The sequence below is a fragment of the Mus caroli genome, unplaced genomic scaffold (genome assembly GCF_978045245.1).
Source record: "Mus caroli unplaced genomic scaffold, Mus_caroli_1 scaffold_17, whole genome shotgun sequence".
Lineage (NCBI taxonomy): Eukaryota > Metazoa > Chordata > Mammalia > Rodentia > Muridae > Mus > Mus caroli.
Window position 1 is genome coordinate 20,403,060 of NW_028227272.1, and position 14,302 is coordinate 20,417,361.

A 14,302-nucleotide genomic window follows, 5' to 3' on the forward strand; every position below is an offset into this window, starting at 1 on the left:
GCCTCCCTCCCCACTACTCCCTGTCACTTCCTACTCCCCTCTGCCCCTACACCATCCATGCCCAGCCCCTGCCTTTCTCTGGTTGGTTGCATAGCTCCAACCTCTTGGACATCACTTCATGCATTCTTTTTTTTTTTTTTTTTTTTTGGTTTTTTGAGACAGGGTTTCTCTGTATAGCCCTGGCTGTCCTGGAACTCACTTTGTAGACCAGGCTGGCCTCGAACTCAGAAATCCGCCTGCCTCTGCCTCCCGAGTGCTGGGATTAAAGGCGTGCGCCACCACGCCCGGCCTACTTCATGCATTCTTTTACTGACTCCTTGTCCGTACTTGAGTTTTCTGAACCACAGGATTCTGCCTTTTTCCTGTTATCCAACATCCTGCGGGCCTGTCCGTGACTTAGCCTACTCTAGGCTTCTGAACCTTGGTCCTTTGGGCTCGCCCCTCTCAGACCTGGTGTGTCTGTGCTTTGTAAGCCTTTCTTCGTTTTGCAAATGGAGAAACAGTAGCCCAGAAGGGTAAGCATGACTAATGTAAAGTTTCAACAAGAACTGCAGAAATGAGGTCACTTGCATCTCCATCTGTTTTCACTTTCTACCTCAAGCATCCCCATGGGGAAGTGTCACCCTGCTGAGGGTTAGAAATGATTCCTGGGAAACCTTACTCTCCTTATTCTCTGTGCACAGAGAGATATGTGGTTCATAAGCATAAACCACATATCTGTAGGATTTTTAAAAGGTTCTTGTGGTCAGGATGAAAAAAGAAAAGTTAGACTCCTTGACCCTGGGCTTTCATAATTCTCCTTGTAAAAATTCCTTTTTGAAGATACTACTTTATGATGATGGACTTATATAGAAGGAATTCAGCCTTATTCAGCACGTTTTGAAGGAAGAAGTAAAGAACTCTTGTCTGTGGCCTTGGCTTCCTCCAGTGAGCCCTCTCCAAGTGGGCTCACAAGTGCAGACCTTACCCAGATTCATACATGGGCAATTCCCCTAACTGTTGTAAGTTCTACCACACCTCCAAATTGTTTTAGAATCTGTTCTCCCAGTGTTGAATGATCGTCCATAGTCCTTCTCTCCTGTCAAGGGCAGCATTTGTCACTTTTACAGGCCAGCTCATGTCTGACTAGTCTGGGTCCATGCTTCCTTCATGTAAGAGTAAGAAGCATAGCATTCACTTTGTGTAAATACTAAGGTGCCTGTTACACAGCTAGCCTGAGGAATGCCCTCAGATCAAGATCTCAGCTCCAAACTGAGCTGGCAAAGCAGAAGCCATGATGGTAGAGGAGATACAGTAAGAGAGCAAATGAGCCACTTGCTCTCTTTATCATCTTCCTCTGTCCTTTAGTCTGTGGTTCTCTGTTAGAGAGGGACAGAGGGGCTGCTGAAACAAAGAAGAGAAAGGAACCTTTGGCTGAATTTATGGCTCAGATAGAATGAGCTGGAAAACCCATGTTTCTCATAACTGGCACAGGTTGGTTACTTGCAGTAGAACAGGAGACAAAAATGTATAGAATAGACTTTCTGCCCAGAAAAGACAGTTCAACTTCAAAGCTTGTCATATGTTCCTCTGACAGTGGATCCTGGGCTCCTAATGGAGTTACCAGTGCAGCATTCATCTATATGGTATGTGTATGTATCTTTGACTTTAAAAACAAACAAACAAACAAAAAGTTCTTTGTCTTTCTCTCTGTCTCTGTCTGTCTCTGTTTCTGCCTCTCTGTCTCTCTGTCTCTCTTTGTCTCTGTCTGTCTGTCTGTCTGTCTGTCTGTCCCTCTCCCTCTCCCCCTCTTTGTGTGTGTGTGTAAATGCAGGTGTGCATACTTGACATTTGATACAGAGACATTTGATACAGAGTTCAATGTTGGTTGTCTTCCTCTTGCTCTCTACTTAAGTTTGAAAGAGGGTCTCTCACTGACCTAAAGCTCACTGTTTCATCTCTGTTAGATTGGGGGGCCAGCAAGCTCTTGGAAGTCTATGTGTCTCTGTCCCCCAGAGACATGCTTCAGTAAGGCCAGCTTCTACATAAATGTTGAGGCACATGAGAATTTTCTCATGTTCATCCCGCAAGGCCTTTCCGCAGTGAGCCGTCTCTCCAGCTCTGACTTATTTTAAGGGTGTGCACTAAGTATCTGTGTCTTGCCTGGTCTTACTGGAATACACTGAATATCATGACATAGCGTGGAATTGCCCCTAGGCCTTACCTCGGCAGGTCCTGTTGTCTGTGTGGAGGATGTAGCCAAAGCGGCAGGAGCAGTAGTAGCCACCGATGTAGTTGTGACAATAGTGGTCACAGGACAGCTCTTCATCTTCCCTCTCCTTGCACTCATCCACATCTGTGGGGCAGGGAGAGCCTCTTGTCAGTCACCACATGTGTGATGATTAAGCCATATTTATAAAACACTTAAGGTCACTCATTCTTTGGGAAGGGTCATGCTTTTCTTTCATTTGATCCTGTATAAAGACCAGAGTTGGCCATTGTCTCCATTCCTCAGATGAGGTAGGCAGAACACAGAGAAGTCAGGCAACTTGCCCAAGAACAAAGAGAGCTAGGTTTGAACCTTGCCAATATGAGTCTTGGTAGAAGTAATCACCATATCTTGGTTATGATAATTGATAATTACTATACTACACCACCATCCTTATCCCTTGGATAGAAAACTCCTGGTGGGGGCAGGGGTTCTTGGAGAGCTTGGCTCACCACCACATCCCCATTCCCTCTGATATAGATTGAGTCCCATCCTAGATGTTTGAACATCTGTTTTTCCTGTAGGCATATAAGTGGCCAGTATATATATAGGAATGAGGGAAAATGATTGACAGTGTTTAACGTTGGTGAGGCCATGGATCCACCATAAATGTCATACTCTGATATACAAATTACATGATTATTTGGAAAAATCTGGCAATTTTTTATGAGACTAAACACAGCTGTCTTCAAACCAGTGATTCTATGTCTAAATAGTCACAATAAACAGGGAAACATATATTCACAAAAGACTGAAACAATCTTTATCTTATAAGGAGTGTAAAAAAAAAAAGTGAAGCCTAGGTATCCCTCAATGGGAAATGCACAAAATCTTTACAGTGTATTTATTAACACTGTGGGACGCAGTTCTGTCCAGGGAGCTATAACAACCTAGATGAAGCTTTCCAACTTTATACCGTCCCCAACTATACTTCCTGTATGTTCATTTATGTGACATTTTGGAAGCAAAACTAATCTACAGAGGAAGAGGAGGAGGAAGAAGGGGAAGGAATAGATATGTACAAAATACAAGAAATGCATATGTAAGATTTATACATTTTAATATATGTATATTCTACAACAAAACAAAGCATTGTTAATAGGTGTTGAGCTAGGAAGCAATATAATGATATTTGCATTACTTTGGAATATCTCAATAAAGATTAATTGTTGGCTGAGTGGTAGCTAGCTAGATGGGTGGATTTGTGATGCAAAAGTGCAGGAAGCCACTGCAGGCAGAATCCATGGGGGTGGATGTCAGTCAAGGAAAGAGCACAAGGCAGTTTTCATCTCTAGAGATAAGGGGAGACCTGAAGATGAGACAACTTACCTACAGCCATGTAGTGGGCGTCGAAGCCTGTGAATCGTTCCTCATTGGAGAAATCTGACCGGAAAGTGACAGACATGAAGGTGCCAGGCGAAAGAACCACTTCCTGGCCAGGGGTCTGCTCGGTATCGGTGGTCTCCCTGCCACAAAAGGTTGCTAGCACCTGGTCTTCTGTTTCTACCTTTGGGGACAAAGTGAAAAGGAATAAAATGAGTGCCTTCCCATGTCAGCCTCTCTCTGGTTCTTCAAGAAGACTGAGAACAGGTCTGCCCACAAGCAGATGAGGCAGCATTGGAAAGAGAAGGAGCTAGGAACAGATCTGCAGATGACATGGAACTGGTGTAAGCGAATGTGGCTATTTGATTAGTTCCGTTCGTTCGGTTCAATTCCCTCAGCAGGCACTTGGTGTGCGTCTCCTCATTGCCGTCTGGATGAGTTATTCTTTGAAAACAATTCCATGGAAAACTTGAAAAGAGCTAGATAGCCTCACAAATGGATTCTATATGCAGCTAACCATGCTTCCCGGGAAAAGAAACACTACACACAATAAGCCATTCATAGTGCATCCAGTGTGTGCCTGCCACTGAACCAAGCTCGAGGACACAGGGTGATGAAAGATGGGCAAAGTTCTGTGGGACAGTGGTGTTCAGACCAACAGACACAAGTGGGGCTGGAACAGTGTGATGAGTGAATTCACAGAAGCAGTCAGGATTTGAAAGGTTCCCTGTGTAACGCAAAGCTACAGGGCATTAAGAGAGTTTTGTTTTCAATCGTCATTTCCCCAGCCCACAGACTAGAACCTGGCACATAGTTATTTATCCAATAAATATTTGCTAACAAGAACTTAAACTTCCAGACACATTATGGGGACTCTGAGGAGCCAGAGAGTCGGTGAGAATTGCAGGAGGAAACTGTGTTTGGAAGGACATTGCAGCCTGCTATGGCTGACCTTTGGTAATGTTAATGGTGTGAATGGAAGACATTAAAATTTTTTGAGCAAGAAGTCATGTACTCATAACTATATTTAATAGGTAGTCCTGAAACATTTAGAAACTGCTTTTTGGAGGCCTCCAGAGACTACATGCATGTACACATGCTGAAATCAGACTCGGCATTTCCCTACTTGATAAAAGAATTCCGTACTTTGGAAGGGCCTGGGTTGGATAACAAAGTAGAGATAACCTATTGCTTGCCTAAAGCTGACTTTACATGTCTGGCCCTGGGAAAGAGCTGGTTGGTGTTATTGACTATGCACATTTAACCTACTTCCTTACTCCTACCCAAGCAGCTTACAGCTCACGTGATTCTTTTACGCTTATATTTCTGTTTGTTAACATCTGCACTGGTGTTTTAACCAACCTACGGGAGAAGGTCCAATGGAGAATGGTTTCTGTCACTAAAAGGAATTTCTCAAAGGCTGTCTGTCTCGAGTGGCTTCTAATGAGTCCATTGTTGTGTCCCTAAGCCTAGTATGGCAGAATATCTTGACATCTGACACTTCTGTTTTGAAACTAATGGTTTATTTATTTAAAATAAGAAGGAAAGCAATTTGCCCCTGGCAACAAAACACAAGGACAATTAATCACTAATGTTGGGAACTGAAGTGTAAACAGAAGATGAGCTCATGGCCTTGCTATTTGTTCTCTTTGTGCAGATAGTAGCGATCTCCCACAGACTCTAGCTGCAGAATGCGCCTTTCTCTACACAGCAGAACTGCCACTCCTTGCCTTCCAGCTGCTATGCTATCATGGTTAATGGGGGTTTCCAGATAACGGAAGGTTTTCTAACAGTAATCCTTAAAATCCTTTTCTACTAGGGTAGAGCACTTCCTTTTTTTTTTTTTAAGTGTTTTATGTGAATCACTATTTTCTTAAGTAAAACACACTAAGCTTCCCTGAGTGAATTCGAACATCACAAATGTCAAGTGTCATTATACTACATTAGCGTGGGACCCTGGGGATCCTGAGCCCTTCTACTGCTTGCCCTGCCTGGAACACTGCTCAGCTGTATACCTCTGCAGTTTTTACAACTTTTTAATGAAGTGGTTTACGTTGTGTACAGTAGTAGCCTTACTTTCTGTCTGCCTATTTTTAACATGTTATAAATTAGAACCTATTTACACTGCTCTTGTTGGAATTTAATAGAAAGGAGATTTAATAGATTTAGAAGAAGGACTAAGGGACGAGATTCTTCAGTGGGTAACGGCAAAACCCCAGCGTTCTAACTTGGTGTTAGCTGTCTCTAGTACCGTCAGAGTATAGCCCTATAGGCCTGTAGACATCTCAACACACAGATCTAGGATGACTAGTGAAGATAAGATTATTTGTGAACCAGATTGACACCATTGAGAATTGAATACCACTGAACTGTCAGGACGTAAGCAATAAGGACCATAGCGCAGAAACCTTTCTGTAGCCTGGCAGTCCCGCAGCCTTTTGGATTTTGCAGTGTGCAGGGCACAGGCTCTTACAAGCAAAATCAGCCAGATAATCTGGAATAGAGATCTATTTGGGACCTAGGATGGATTTTCTCACTCCTCGAAACGTCCGGGATGAAGGCTATTTCCATGATGATAAGCAATCGCCACCTAAGGTTTACCCCAGTCTAGAGAACAGGGATATGTGCTCTAACGGAAAGCCAAGAAAACTGAGTCATAGAGATATTTGTAGAAGCAGACAAGAGACAGTCTGAGGCCCTAAGAATTCAGCCTGCAGCCCAGAATAGAAGTGGAGTATACTGCTGATGAGGAGGACCTGCAAGAGATTTAGTTTCTCTTCTTCCAGAGGAAGCTGAGACCCAGAGGGGAAGTGACTTCAGAAGAGCTGAGAGATAACTTGAGCACTTCTGATAGCATGTTTTGCTTTTGAGAAGGTTCTGGGACTCAGGGAAGAGGCACCAACACAGAGAGTGCGACACAGAGCGTGACAAAGGACACAGACACTCAGCCAAACAACTTTCCTGGCTCAAGCCACTTGAAACCTTATCTTGAGTTCATGGGCTTTTCTCCCAGAGAGAATGTGGCTGAGTGACAACTCAAGCCATAAGCTAAATAGAAGGCTCGGTGACCCTGGTAAACATTTATATCCCACTGTTATAAAATGCTGTAAGATCATTTGCCTCTGAGTATAGCAAGATTGAGCCATGGCTTCTGTTTTGACTGTCCTTGTATCTAGACCCATCATATCAATGTGGTGGAGGCAGCTTATCATGTGAAAACATGGAATTCATAACTAGAGGCCCCTGTGACTAAGGGTCACAGACTCTGCACTTCCTATTTCCTATGATGGCAACTATATTATTGTAAGCTACTGTTATTTAGGGCATCAGTATGTGGCTGCATGTCATCAGTTTGGTTTCTTTTAACTCAATTGTCCTGATTTCTGTCCGGACTATAATATGGAAACTGTTTAAAAATTACTTACTCTGTGACATGAGCTAACAAGCATGCACCCTGCCTCTGGGGATGTGAAATTTAATAGGAAAATAATAAAAATGCTCAAATGTGTGCCCTGTGATAGTGCCAGGGTATAAGAACTGCAATGAAAATGAGCAGCCTTGGGCTTTAGGGAAGGAAACCAGCTGAGAAGGTCCAGGAAATCTTTAGGAGCTGGAAGACACAGTTCAGTTGTAGAGCACTTGCTTCGCATCACTTACAACCAACACCAAAACCCTTCTGAAACCTGCTCTGGGCCCATGAAGAACATTTCATGCTTATTTTAGGCAGACATCAGCATCCGTGCTGGAATACCTTATTAACAATTTAGCTGATCTGGGGCCCTAAGATTTCCTTCCTGTATCATTCTAGGGTTGTTCCAAAGAAGAGCTGGTGCAAACCTGGAAGGTGGTAGCCATTACTCTGGGATTAAGCCTATTTCCATGATGGTAAAGGTTGTTTTGGGCAGACGAAGACATAGAAGTTCCAACTTGTCTTCTTATTCCTCTACTCTATACCTGGCTGCCCGTCCCACTACAGGCTCTGAGAACCAGCAGGGATGTGTAACTGCCATCTGATATGTGAATGTGGACCCTTAAAGATCCACTGTCATCTTTGAGCCAAGAGTTAGATCCCTATGTAGATGTCAACCTTTCCACTGATGCCGGGGCTTTAAGGGAATGGCTTGGTAGTTTTCTCTGTGGCCCTCAAACTTTCCACTCCCAGCATTAACTCCCCTAACTCTTCCTACAAATGGTGTGAGCTCTAACATTCATGATCTTACATGCTCACAGTGACTCCAATTCAACTCTCCCGATTGAATGGTGACAGGCAGTAGAATGCTGGAATGTCAGAGGACAATGTCCTTTGCCCTTGGTTTGGAGAATTGGCTCATATAATGAACTCTAAAATAATGGTAAGGAAACCACTATTGGACTTTTGCAAAAAAAAGGGTGTGAGCTCTGTTGTGGTGAATCAATTGGGAAACCAGCTTTAGTAGCATAAAGCATTAACACAGCGGGCTGGTGCTCTGGCTAAGAGAATACCCACAGAGCACTCCATGTGGGCATGCTCTGTTGGCTGCGCACTACATAGTTATTAAGAAGAAGCAAGTATCCACTGAGCTGTCAGAAATGTGATAACTTAGAGAGGGTGGGACTGGGCCTGGGAATTGTTCCTTCCACTAGAAAGAAAAAGTAGCTATCAAAGATGCGTTGTTATGACCTGTGTGTTGAGCTCTGAAGGACTTGAGACAACCATGGAACTTATCACACAAACCAGAAGTCAGATATGACTCTTACAGACTCTGAAGTGCTCTTCTAAGCACAAAAGCCAACTCGGAAAACGACTCTGCTTGTCATTGTTTGCTGTTGTTTTCTATAAAGAACTATATTCTCACATCTAGAAGACTCAAAAGAAACCGTCAGGGGAATGCCAGGGCCAAAAGAATGGGAATGGGTGGGTAGGGAAGTGGGGGGTGCTATGGGGGACTTTTGGGATAGCATTGGAAATGTAATTGAGGAAAATATGTAATAAAAATATTAAAAATCAAAAAAAAAAAAAAAAGAAACCGTCAAGGGGGGTGTGCCAGCTTCAACTAGATATGAGACAAATGACGAGAAATGAGATGAAGTCTTGGGTTCAAGTGTGTTGAGAGCTCCTGGCTGCTAACTTGAGCTCTGTCTTGGGAGAAGGAAAGGATGTCTTTGAAGGTGAAGTTATGAAGCCAGAAGCAGAACCCAGGTGATCATCCAGAGCCACAGAGAGCATAGGGCTGGGTTCTCTCCAGGGAATGTTCCTAAGTTCTTGAGCAGACAACACAGAGCTGATCGCTGCGCTATTTCTATTTTTCCCACTTCAGTGAGGGTTTTGCTGTGTTCATTTTATTCTTACAACACAAAGAGAATCAGACACTGGGCATTGTGAGCCAAGTAACTTTTCCCATAGGTTCAGAGATCTATGGCAAAGAGTAGCTGTACATAGACACAGTTTAGATCACAGGACCCTGAACTTTGAGCCTGATCTCACAATGCACTTAGGCAAGAGGGTGAAATTGTGTTCAGTGCTTGGAAAGGGCATGAGTGATTTTGTTCTGAGACTGTGGTATATTGTACCTGCAACTAGCTCTTCTATTCCTGTATGCAGAGCCTTCTGTCTCCTGACTTTGCTGCTCCTGGACTGAGCTGGTGACTTGTGCTGACAAAAGGACATTGTATGTTTGAAGGGATATGCCTTATCTAAACTCAGGCTGCACAGTTTTGTAGTTATTGATTGCTTGTCACAGCTTTAGTAAAGCTCCTGAGGTTTCTGTTAAGTCCATGTGTGCAAAATCTATGTTTAGCAAGGAGCCCTGCTAAGGCAGTTTGGAAAGGACTCCTCGGTCCATGCTCCTAGGTACCTGATGTGTTTTCTTAGCCTCCACTACTCTCCAGTGATGTTTCAGCATCCAGACCTGTCTTCAACAAGCAGCTTATTAACTCAGATTAGCCACAATACCTACTAACCCTGATGTTTACAGCTAATTGTTTTTTTACCCTGTGAATTCCTATCTGCCTGGGCTGTATTTGGAACAGGGTACAGACTCTAATACTAGAACTAGAAACAAGAGTTAAATTCCTGTGAACTTAGTAAACATTAGGGAGCCCATTTGGTGTCACACTAATAGAGAATTTGCAAAGACCTGGAAATATTCTTAGGAAATTTTTAGCAAGGAAACCCCCATTGCTGTAGTCCTTAGAAGGGAGTCATGTTTCTGAGTATAGCCTGCACGCTATTCTTTTAATGTTAGTCTTTTTTTGTTTTGGTTTTGGTTTTTTATTTGTTTGTTTGATTTTTATTTTTTGAGACAAAGTTTCTTCTCTGTGTAGCCCTGGCTGTCCCGGATCTCACTCTGTAAACCAGGTTGGCCTTGAACTCCCAAAGACCCACCTGCCTCTGCCTCAATGTTCTGGGATTAAAGGTATATACCACCACTGCTCAGCATAATATTTTTGTTTGTTAATAATCAACTCTTTTCACATGTGTCATCCTACTCTGAAGTTACCACGAGAAGAAGCCGAAGGAGGCCCATTGAAGCATCAAAGTGATGTAGGCTAGAGATGCCTCTTCTACATGAGACTTCTAGAACATCTAGTTGACACTCATCATTTAACCACCATGTGGGTATGTGAGGTCATTTTGTACCTTTGAACCTTTGTGAACTTCAGTGAACCTCTGACTCTAAGCGAGTCCAGGGAAGGGCCATTCCACTCAAATTCCTGACCACAGAATTTTGAACAGATGGAATGATGCTATTTATGAGCAGCTGGAGTGGTTTATTACACAGTGAAAGAGAACTTGTGGGGACAAGGCTGTTAAAGAAGTGTTTGGGGACAATGATAAGTCTGACATTTGTGAGTGGACATCTCGAGTATGATAATTGAATAGATTCTTGGAGTCTTAAAGTCACCCTCGTCATCTTAAAGTCATCTTTAGCCTTGTCTACACCCTTAACCGTAAAACAATGATCACCTCTACAGAAGCATCTCAGGAAATAAGAAACTTGGAACCTTCCAAGACTCATCAGAATATTGGAGATTACATTTACAAAGTTATTCCTTGGTCTTATACATGGGGATGTAACCTTGGCTACATACATACATACATACACTGACTACGCATAATGAGAGTACAAAGTAGAAGGAATTAGTGTCAAACTACAGGCAATTCTTCTTTGCTTTTAGACTTAAAAGGAAACTTGGGCTTAAAGATTCATTGACCTAATAAGCCAGACTTGAATGACAAATATTTAATGTATTTCCCTTCATAGGCCGAGTATATATGAATCCAAATGGACACAAAAGTAGAATGGGACATTTGATAAGAAGGGAACCCCATTCATCTGCAGGGGCCAGGCCAGTGGATGATGCTCCTGTCTTGCTACTCTAGCAAGTGGCTTCACATTCCAGTTAAAGAGCATGGGTGGAAGCAAATTAAGTGTACCAGACACCAGACAAGAACCCAAGAGAGAACAGAGTGCACTGGCACCGAGCAATCTTTAAAAGGCTCTTGAAAGCCAGCTCCATGAAATCGCAGAGCCAGAAGATGGAAGATTTCAGTTGACTTCAGATAGCTGTGCTGGGGTGGGGTGAGGGTTTCAATGCTTTAGTTCTGGCCTACACCATGTGATCAACAGCCAGGAATGGCTGCTCATGAAGGCAGATCTCTGTGAGCTCCAGGCTAGGCGTCATATGGTGAGTTCCAGGATGAGAGAGCTACAGAGTGAGACAACATTTTCTCAACAAATTAACAACTTTCTAAATAAAAACAAATAAATAAGATGATGACTCATCTTTATTCCTGTGCAACATTTTTTTTTTTTTAGCTCTGGTTTACTTGTTTTTAATCTTGAGCATGGAATGAGTGCAACTCACAGAGACATCACAGTTTCAAGGGTAGAGAGGTTATATGAATTCTGCAAAGGCTACACTGCCTATGTAGGAAACCTGATAAAAGTTACATGTCCTGACTTCCAACTCTGGTCAAATAATTAGAACCAGACAATTACATCAATGCTGAGTTGAAAAAGATAGTTGAAGTGAACACTTTTTATTTCCTAGGTGGGGAAACTGAGTCTGGTTTTAAGTTATATTATAATGGCCCAGGTGTACTGTTCTCCCCAGGATAGTGGTCTTATCTTACTTTCTTTTTTTTCAGCTAACCACAGTAAAACCTTTTAACGGAGCTTGACAATAACACAAGAAGGTCCTGTCTCTGTGTAAAGGGCAGACACCATAAAGAATGAGGGGGCCTGAGAAAGAGCTCCTAGGTCCTGAGAGTCTGTAGCTACCACTGGTGCCAGGAAGGATGGGGAACTGAAGAGATCAGCATGTGCAAGGAGAGAAGAAAGGACCAGCAGGGGAGGGGCCTGGCCCAGAGCCTGGGAAATGGCATCTAGGCACCCTGCAGGTGGGAGCCAGCAGAGCCCCACATCTCAGCTAGAGGAGGCTGCAGTGGGGCAGCAAGGAGGCTCCTGGTACTGTAGCTGGGGAGGAGAGCCAGGATGGATTTACAATCCCTCTAGCTTGTGAACTGCTCAGAATCCTGCAACCCACCTCTTCCAGGATTGGGGGCTGCTTGCTCATTCATATGCAAATCCCTTTAGTGTAGGGAGTCTGGGGCCCTACAGCTCAGTGTAGGAAAATAGCTTGGGGATGGGATAAAACAAAGGATGGTTGTGTTTGATAGCACAGGCTGCAAGGCTCAAGGTAAGTCCCTGTCTGGACTGGGGGAGGCAGGGATCAGCCGCACTTTGAGTAACATCCCTAGCAGTGTGCAGGAATGTATGAGCCATTGTGTTCACTACCACAGCTCGGAACCCTATCCCAACCAATTCTGTTTATTTCCTCCATCCTTTACATAGAAATCCTTCATCCCCATGAAATGCAGATCCATGGACATTGTCACTTATTCTTGCTACTTTAATTCTGCCATGTTGTGCTGTGAATCCGGAAAAGCCTATTAGCTTACAAGAGCCAACTGTCAGCTTCTCTAGAATTGTGCTCAAATTGTTAAGCAGACACACAACCATCTTTAATTGTTAAGTTCCCCCAAATGACAATTAAGCAAACCATATTATAAATAAATAAATTCTATGAAAACTCATCATTTCCCACTTATTTTCACATTGTTCCACCATTGTTTCTGGGGTCTTCATGTCTTTTGTATTCAAAAGGAGAATGATGTGCCAAGATCCATCTTTTGTCCCTCCCTCCCATGCCTGCTACTTCCCTTCATTTACAAATGCACACACATATCCTTGTCCCTAGGCCTCAGCTTTCCAGAATATACAATCTGGATGTTAATATTGTTCTCCAAGAGTCAGGGCAAAGGAGAATCAGGTGTAGAAGCAGCTGTCCAAGTGCTCTCATCCCCCACAGCATTGTGCAGGGGCCCTATTCCCTTGCCTTCCTCCCTGGTCTTATCTGTACCCTCTTTCCATGCCCCATTTCTAATTCCTTTTTTATACACAGCACACATTTCCCTTCCTGGGTCTTTGTGCTGTCTGTTCCCTCTTTGTGGGATGCTTTCTCTCCAGGAAACATAAGACTAAGATCTTTCTTATCTTTGCTCAAATAGTCCCTTCGTAACGAGTCTTCCCAGCCTGCCATATTTCCACACAACCCTTATACTGCCTCTATTTTGTTTTTTTGCTCATCTGCTCATTACTAAATAGATAAAATACAGGAGTCTTGACCCTGTACCTTAAAATTGTAGTTGCACTGCATTTCCTGATTGAACACCTTTCCCCATTTTTTTCTCTTTTCCTCTAAGGAAAGTTTAAGTTCTACCTTTTCAACAGGCAGTTTCCTGTGGACACACAAGAACACAGATGTGCACCCTGTCCACCGTGCCCCAGAAAGAACATCTAGCTCACATTCGCTTGCTTTCCTGGATCAAGCGTGAGGCTCTTCCTTCTGTTTCTTCTCACCACCCAGAGCCTGTGCTGTTTGCATTTCCTGCTTAAAATAAGATCTGGTCACACTTTCTGCAGCTCATTTGCACTTCCTAGTTCTCTTCAGTTAGCAGGCACTGGTGTTTGGGGCCCAGCACCCCAGTGGGAAGAATCATGCCCGGACTACAATTATCACTCGAGAGAAACCTTCCTTCATCTATTTTTCATTCCCTTCTGAGGCTACGGCCTCCTGTCCACTCTCAGAGAATGAGCAGAGCCACCGAAGTAGCTGGGTTCAGCATGGCCTGAAGGTCATGGGCATGTTCTAAGTAAACAGAGAGCTGTAATGAAATCAGCAGTTGAGGTCAGAGGACTTCTATCTTAATTATGCTGCAGGATGCAGACTGACCTATGTGACTTAGGGAAAAAGGCATTGGACTGGGTCTCAGAGCTTTGAAAACAGTAAGGATATGGCAAAGCCAGAGAGGGCATCCTTTCCTTACTGAGAAAGCTACACCCAGAATGCACTGGTGACTTGCCCAAGGTCTTATCCTGAGCCAGTGGGTAATCTCTAGGATGGTGTTCTTTCCTAGGCACAACTGCCTGGAGGCATGTGCCTTTTTCTGCCCTACCCAGGACACTGCCTGCTACTAGTGAAAACACAGACACAACCTTGAACTCCCGGGGCTGGCAGTCTAGTAGGAATGATCTGGGATGCATATGCACCACAAACATATCAGCTGAGCACCTCCTAGCCTTTGTACCACAGAATTCATTCCTTATTATCTCTTAAAAGGATTGCCCTCTCAAAGTCAGGATAAAAGAGAAAGTTATTTAACAGAATCTGGACAAAACAGGAGCC

At 43.5% G+C, this 14,302-nt stretch overlaps 1 protein-coding gene across 3 annotated transcripts in view; it reads right to left on the reverse strand.

Moving 5' to 3' along the window:
* Masp1 (MBL associated serine protease 1) overlaps nucleotides 1-14,302 on the reverse strand; it is a 71,410-nt gene that overhangs the window by 42,763 nt on the left and 14,345 nt on the right. For all 3 annotated transcript variants that reach the window (XM_021184437.3, XM_021184436.3, XM_029470316.2), the window contains exons 3-4: nucleotides 3,578-3,755; nucleotides 2,204-2,335 (exon numbers count right to left, since the gene is read on the reverse strand). In XM_021184437.3, the coding sequence (XP_021040096.1) occupies nucleotides 2,204-2,335; nucleotides 3,578-3,755 (310 nt within the window). The remainder of the gene's footprint in view (nucleotides 1-2,203; nucleotides 2,336-3,577; nucleotides 3,756-14,302) is intronic.